General features: G+C 49.1%; 1 protein-coding gene across 1 annotated transcript in view; it reads right to left on the reverse strand.

The window, feature by feature from the left end:
* LOC109932154 (kielin cysteine rich BMP regulator) overlaps positions 1-7,122 on the reverse strand; it is a 132,690-nt gene that overhangs the window by 24,043 nt on the left and 101,525 nt on the right. The window contains exons 25-28 of the mRNA XM_048609973.1: positions 4,770-5,034; positions 4,320-4,402; positions 1,032-1,125; positions 429-602 (exon numbers count right to left, since the gene is read on the reverse strand). Coding sequence (XP_048465930.1) covers positions 429-602; positions 1,032-1,125; positions 4,320-4,402; positions 4,770-5,034 — 616 coding nt within the window. The remainder of the gene's footprint in view (positions 1-428; positions 603-1,031; positions 1,126-4,319; positions 4,403-4,769; positions 5,035-7,122) is intronic.

Below are 7,122 nucleotides of genomic sequence, written 5' to 3' on the forward strand. Positions count from 1 at the left end.
ATTGTGCAGGATTGGCACCAACAGTTACTGTAATTTGGTTGTGGGTGAGGCAGCTTTAGGTGAAGCAGTAGAATCTCCCTGTGACCCACTGAGGCTGGGATCGAGCCTGGGGCTCACCTATTATGGGTGTGTGGCTCAGTCCCAACACGGATTGCGCATTTTTACAATGAACTAGTCTTTCAATTTCTTTTACATCCTGCTCTCCAATGGATACCTTGGGTTCACAACAGAGTTTCCCGATCTTTTACTATGTCACATGACATAAAGCCACAAGGTGTTAGACAGACCCACAGGCACCACAATGGACTAACAGCATCACCCACATGTGTCCCGAGGAAGAACTCAATTGGAGACAGAACATCCCAGGGACAGAACTCATTGAGAAGTTTACCTGGGCCTATAACGGACATTGTCCTTACATGACCTACCTACACAGAGTGGGCAGCACTCTCGAGGCACGTGGATCTGATTCACACATGGAGCGATACAATGAATCTCGGAGCAGGTGGCGACCCCATCCACACACATACACGTCATGCAGGGGACTGTGGGTGCAGACCAGGTTGCTCCCTCCTGGTATTCCTTCCCATTGTACATACAGCCTGCTCAGAAGGTAAAGACAAGTTAGCAGTCATGAAAGGAGGCAGGGCTCAGACTGGGACCTGACCTTCAGAATGTAGCTGTATCAGCGCCATGTCTACAATGGCTATCTCACTCCTGATTCCTGCACTTCATATATATGTGCTAGCTAGACCCCATCGGAAGGAGGGATTGTTTCTCCAACCCCTGTAATATTTTCCCTTTCAAGAAATCTCTAATTCCTGTAAATGCTCCAACAGCCCCATCTCCTAAGAATACTTCAAGTGGCCCCACCACCTCTCTCCTTTGTGTCTCCAGTCTGCCCCCTGGTGAATTACTGTCCAATTCAATCAGTCAGTGTTTAGCCCCTGAACCTTCTGCATGGTCCCTCAGTGCTGACTGTACCTGAAGTGGGTGGGTGGTGGCAGGTGCAGACGTGGAGGAGTCCTTACCTCGACACTGTGGACAGCAAGATCCTGGCTTTGTTATCTGTTGTCTGCAGCTAAGTGTTGGACACTTGACAGGCAGGCACAACACATCACCATCCTGCAACACAGCAGTTACAATTCACAAAATGAGCTGACGAAATGTAGAGGGACAAAAACAAAGTTGCTGGAAAAGCTCAGCAGGTCTAGCAGCAGCATCTGTGAAGGAGAAAACAGAGTTAACGTTTCAGTTCTTTCAGTTTTTATTTTGAAATGTAGCGGGGTTTGGGAGCTGCAAGAGGGCAGGCTCTTGGAAATGGTGGCAGTGGCCTGACACCTGGGGTTTGGCCTGGTGAAAGGAGACTGCTGTAAGGGCCTACTGCTTCAGATGGACTTTCTGCCACCAATCAAATGGTTGTATTGGCAATGTGGGGAGAGCAGCAAACAAATGGCTCACAGATGCAGCTTTGGAGCCTTGGCACCATATAAAGGCAAGCATGTCCAGCAGGTGCAGAGGAGGGCAATCCCAGTCATGATGCTCAGATGGACACTAATCCTCGTACAGACCCACAACCTCCCGTGGAGTTAATCTCCTCACTCCTGCTGAGATCCTGCTGAATTTCAGGATGCGGGTGGAAATCCCTGTGGACTTGTCTCCGGGACCCATTCCCAATTACCTGACAACTGGATTCTTTAAGGGCTTTCACCATAAGATTAGGCAGATGGACCCACAATTACAATTTCAGGGACCTCTGTGAGACTGCGAGAGAGAGAGAGAAGCTTGGTAGCAACAGGAGGGTGCCTCAATAAAATGTCAGAGAAAGTGTATTGTATGTGATTGGCAGCAGCATTGATGCAATGCTTGTCACATGGGGCATGGAAGAAATGGAAAAATACAATACATAATCCAGACTTTAGACTCCCATGTTCATTTCAAGGCTAAATCCCAAAATAGAAGGTGTAAAAATTAATTGGTGCAGTCAGGAGCTGGGGAAATCATTGATTCCTTTCTCAATGATTTATACTGCCTCACAGTTAACTACCAGCACAGATCTTTGAGTGGGGAGCTCATATGGGACTGTATTGCTGTGAATTCCTGGATGAAACTGGTTTAGAGTTTTCTCATCCAAAGCAGACCCTACTTTACCAAAAATAGTGCAGTCCATCAGATAAGGCAAAAGTTGCAAGGAAGTGATTTTGTTTTTATCTGAAGGGACAGAGAACTCTCCTGGGATCCAGTGACACCGACTCAGCCCTTCTTGCAGTGAGCGGGCCACCAATATGACAGGAGCCATAATGGAAAGGGGGTGCCACAGCCATCATTGTTCCTTTGCTATGTTGTGGTGGGCTTACTCTGTCATGGTGAAAACCCTGGTGCAGCTATCAATGCTCAGTATGCCATAGGAAAGACCATTTCCAGGTGGCTTGTTGTTGGTTTGACAATAGGTGATTTCAATCCACAGCACGGAGATCTAAACAGATAACTTCTGTCTTCAACTGTCTTAAGAAGCAGCAGCTACTGAGTTATAGGAGACCTTGAAAGGCAAATCTTAACACTACGCACTGTCCTGACAAGGGACTCATTGGTGATAGGAAACGGTGGACCCACAAGATGATATCTGGTCTGCAGATCTTATGGTTAATGGCAAGAAAGCTATTTTTAGATTGGATATAGGGACAAGCATTATCCATTTCTTCTGATTCAACGCTACGGTTGGAAGCTCAATGTCTCCGACCATCTTCAGTGAAGCTTCAAGGTGCAGAATGAACCACAAGAAGGAAATAAGGCCAGATGCAGACTAATCTTCACGGCAATAGGAGAGAGACCACTGTTATGATGAATGTCATTACTAATTTGCATTACTCATTATTCACTTGGAACCTTCTCTATTCACCAGCTGCAGTGAGATTCAAACTGCCAGGAAGTCAGATGGCATTGATGAAACACCATTCCTGAAGACCACAGGACAGTTTACAGATCTCATATTTCCCTTTGAAGAAAGGCTAGAACAACTAGGGATGGGCTACACGGTCAGGATGAAGTTCCAGAAGCTCTGTTTACTCTTTCAGGAAATGATACGGTCTCAGAGACAGATGACTTGTTGCATGATGGGATCCTAGATGTGGGGGAAAGGAGACCTTTTACTCCAGTCGAGGTGCTTGAATGTTCAGAAATTACTAGCCTGCAACAAAACCAGCTAAAGTCTGCAATTGAGTGCCATCAGCAACCTGTGGAAATTCTCGATTTCTTTCAGTGAAGAACAAGAGCCGTTAACTACTGAGTTTTTGCAGCAGAGCAGTACTTGAGAAAAGCTCGAAATAAAGCTTGAGTGGAACTTGAGAACATCAAAACTAAATAGGACTAGGAGCAGTTTAACTCTCTGACAGTGAACTAAAACCATAGCTATTTGCAGTAACATAGCACGACCAAACCATAGAGCAACCAACTGGGAATGTGGTCACACTCACTGCTCTTCCTATCACCAATAAGCCCCTTAACAGAACAGTGCCTAGTGTTAAGGTTTACCTTTTATGTGCTCCTGTGACACAGTGGTAGTGTCCCTACCTCTGGGCCAGGAAACCAGGATTCAAGTCTCACCTGCTCCAGAGGAGTGTAGTAATATTTCTGAATAGATTGGTTGGAGAAGTCTTGTTTGTTTTAAGCTCGCAGACCACAGATCTATGCAAGAACCTCTTAAAGATCCTGGTCCAAATGTCTACTTCTGGTTCAATGCTAATGCACTTCTACTTCCTGGTGGAACTGCCTGTTGAGAAACAGCCTTCCCACTCCAGCCCCACACTGGCCAGCCCAGACAATGATGAGCGAACACCTACATCCACCGAGACAGCACAGAACAAAACAACAAACTGCAGACGATGGAGATCCGAAACAAAACCAGAAATTGCTGGCGAAACTCAGTAGATCCAGCAGCATCTGTGGGGAGAAAACAGAGTTAGTGTTTCGAGTCCAGTGACCCTTCTTTAGAATGGTTCCAAACGGACTGATCTGTTTTCTCTCCACAGATGCTGCCAGACCTGCTGAGCTTGTCCAGCACTTTTTCTTTCTGTTTCTGATTTCCAGCACCCACAGTTCTTTGTTTCATGGCTGTGGGCTGGACCCTGGGTCTGTAAGGGTCCAGGTGAGACATCCTCTCCGACCCTCTGTACATTGCTAAGTTGAGCTAAGCCTGTCGCTGTTCACTCCCCAGGCTGTAGGCCTCACGTTACCACATTCCTCACTGCTGGACCAGCCTGCGAACTAGCTGCCAATCTGGAGACTCAGTTTTAATGGCCCATTTTAATTTGGTGGCTTACCGTACATGTACACGTGTGGCAGGGGTTCACTGCTGAAATCCAGTGTGATCCTCCGTTATACTGTTTGCCGTGATGGATACAGACTGGAAAAGGAGAGACACATAGTCAGGCAGGGACCAGAATGGGATCGACACACACCTCACTGGCCAGAATCCAACCTGGAGAGTCACTGGACTCAAACCATCAACTCTGCTCTCTCCCAATAGATGCAGCCAGACCCGCTGAGTTCTAGCTGCAATTTCTGATTTTGTTGCAACCACTGGGCCACAAGATATAGACTTCATTAAAAGGCCTTGAATTTAAGGAAGAGACCAGTACCTGCACAGAATGAGAGTCGGGAGTCCGACTGATGTGTTGGTCTGCTTTGTGCCTGGTTTACGTTTGACAAACATGTGCACACATGCCAGTTCCCAGAGGCTTGTTCCCGTCCTACTTACGGGTGGTACATACCTGGGCATTCTGGGCAGCACGTCTTTGTGTTTGTCACAGGCTCTGAACAGGTTACCCGTGGACAGACAACATCCAAACACAACACACTACCATCGAGGCAGCTACACCGTTTACACCGGTTGGACGGAGGGAAGAAGGTTTCTCGGTTTTCGTACTCCAGGCCCTCGAAGGAACAGCGATTGCACTCAGGACAACAGGCCGTGCTGACAACTGGGTGGGTGCACTGTTTGGAGCATGGTCTCTTCCAGCAGGTCACCACCTCAGCCTGAGGGCACAACAGCATTGTAAACAGTAAAACCAGAAGAAGGCCCAGAATCCTCATCCTGACTCCTCTCGCACTGCCAATCAAACATTGTGCCCTGCAAATTCCTCCCCAAGCCACAGGCCAGCCTGACTTGGAGCTATTAACTCACTCAGAGATAGTAAGAATTGCTGATGCTGGAGTCAGAGATAACACTGTGAAGAGCTGGAGGATCACAGCAGGCCAGACAGCATCAGAGGAGCAGGAAAGTTGATGTTTTGGGTCGGGACCTTTCTTCAGGAGGGGGAAAAGAGCTGGGAAATAAATAGAGAGAAGAAGGGTGGGCTGGGGAAGGTAGGTGGGATGGTGATAGGTGATAGCAGGCAGGCAGTGGTGGGGATTGGTCAGTAAGGTGGGAGGGGCAGATAGGTGTTAGATAAGATTGCCAAGTCGTGTCAGGTCAAGGAGGCGGGGATGAGAAGGAGGGTTGGTCATGGGATAAGGCCGAAGGGTGGGGAGATTTTGAAACTGGTAAAGTCCACTTTGAGACCATTGGGTTGTAGGCTCCCGAGGCAGAATATGAGGTGCTGCTCCTCCAGTTTCTGGGTGGCGTCATTGTGACACTGGAGGAGGCCCAGGATGGACATGTCACCCAGGGAATGGGAAAGGGAGTCAAAATGGGTTGTGACCGGAAGGTGTTGTTGTTTGTCGCAAACAGAACAAAGATGCTCTACAAAGCGACCTCCGAGACTCCGCTTGGTCTCACCGATGTGGAGGAGGCCACATCGGGAACAAGGGATACAATAGACCACATTGACGGATGTGCAGGTGAACCTCTGTCTGATGTGGAAGGTTTTCTTGAGGCCTGGGATGGAGGTGAGGGGGGAGGTGTGGGGGCAGGTGTAGCACTTCCTGCGGTTGCAGGGAAAGGTGCCAGGGTTGGTGGGGCTGGTGGGGAGTGTGGAGTGGACGAGGGAGTCGCAGAGAGCACGGTCCCTATGAATGGCAGATAGGGGTGGGGAGGGAAATATCTCTTTGGTTGTGGGGTTGGATTGTTGGTGGCGGAGAATGCTACATTGGATATGGAGGTTAGTGGGGTGATACGCGAGGACAAGGGGGAGTCTGTCTGTTTTTTTTGGGGGGTGGGGATGGAAGGACAGAGGTGCAGGAATTGCAAGAGATGTGGTCGAGAGCATTTTTGACCACTGAAGGGGTGGGGGTGGGGGCAGGATGTTGCAGTCCTTGAAACAAGAGAACATATGGGATGTTCGGGAGTGGAACGCCCCGTCTTGGGAGCAGATGCGGCGGAGGAATTGGGAGTAGGGGATCGCATTCTTGCAGGAAGGTGGGTGAGAGGAGGTGTAATCTAGGTAGCTGTGAGAGTCAGTGGACTTGAAATAGATGTTGGTTTTGAGGCAGTCACCAGAGATGGAGACAGGAAGAAGAGAGATGGTCCAGGTGAACTTGAGGTTGGGATGGAAGGTGTTAGTAAAGTGGATGAACTGTTCGAGCTCCTCGTGGGAGCATGAGGTGGCGCCTATACAGTTATCGATGTAACAGAGGAAGAGGTGGGGGATAGTGCCAGAGTAGCTGCAGGAGGGGGACTGTTCCATGTATACTACAAAGAGGCGAGCATAGCTTGGGCCCATGCAGGTTCCCATGGCCACCCCCCTAGTACGTAGGAAGTGGTAGGAGAAGTTGTTAAGGGTAAGGATGAGTTTGGTTAAGTGGATGAGGGTGTCAGTGGAGGGGGACTGGTTGGGCCTGTGGGAGAGGAAGAATCAGAGGGCCTTTAGGCCATCCACGTGGAGCTATATTGCTGTTCCAACAGTGCACTGACTCAGCACCCGGAAATTCCAACGCCCACCGCCCAATGTCAAAAGCCAGACGTTAGACCTTGGAGAAACAAAATCTAGGCATGTGCAACTCTATCATTCCTCAGTTCCTAAATACTCACCTATCATTGACTCTTCCCACCCCCTCACACACACAGCCCCCTGTACACTCTCACCCCCGACACACACACAGCCCCCTGTACACTCTCCCCTCCCACACACACACGCAGCCCCCCGTACACTCTCCCCCCTGCCGCCTTCTGCTTGCAAAAACATG

Source organism: Rhincodon typus, chromosome 22, assembly GCF_021869965.1.
Source record: "Rhincodon typus isolate 14 chromosome 22, sRhiTyp1.1, whole genome shotgun sequence".
Lineage (NCBI taxonomy): Eukaryota > Metazoa > Chordata > Chondrichthyes > Orectolobiformes > Rhincodontidae > Rhincodon > Rhincodon typus.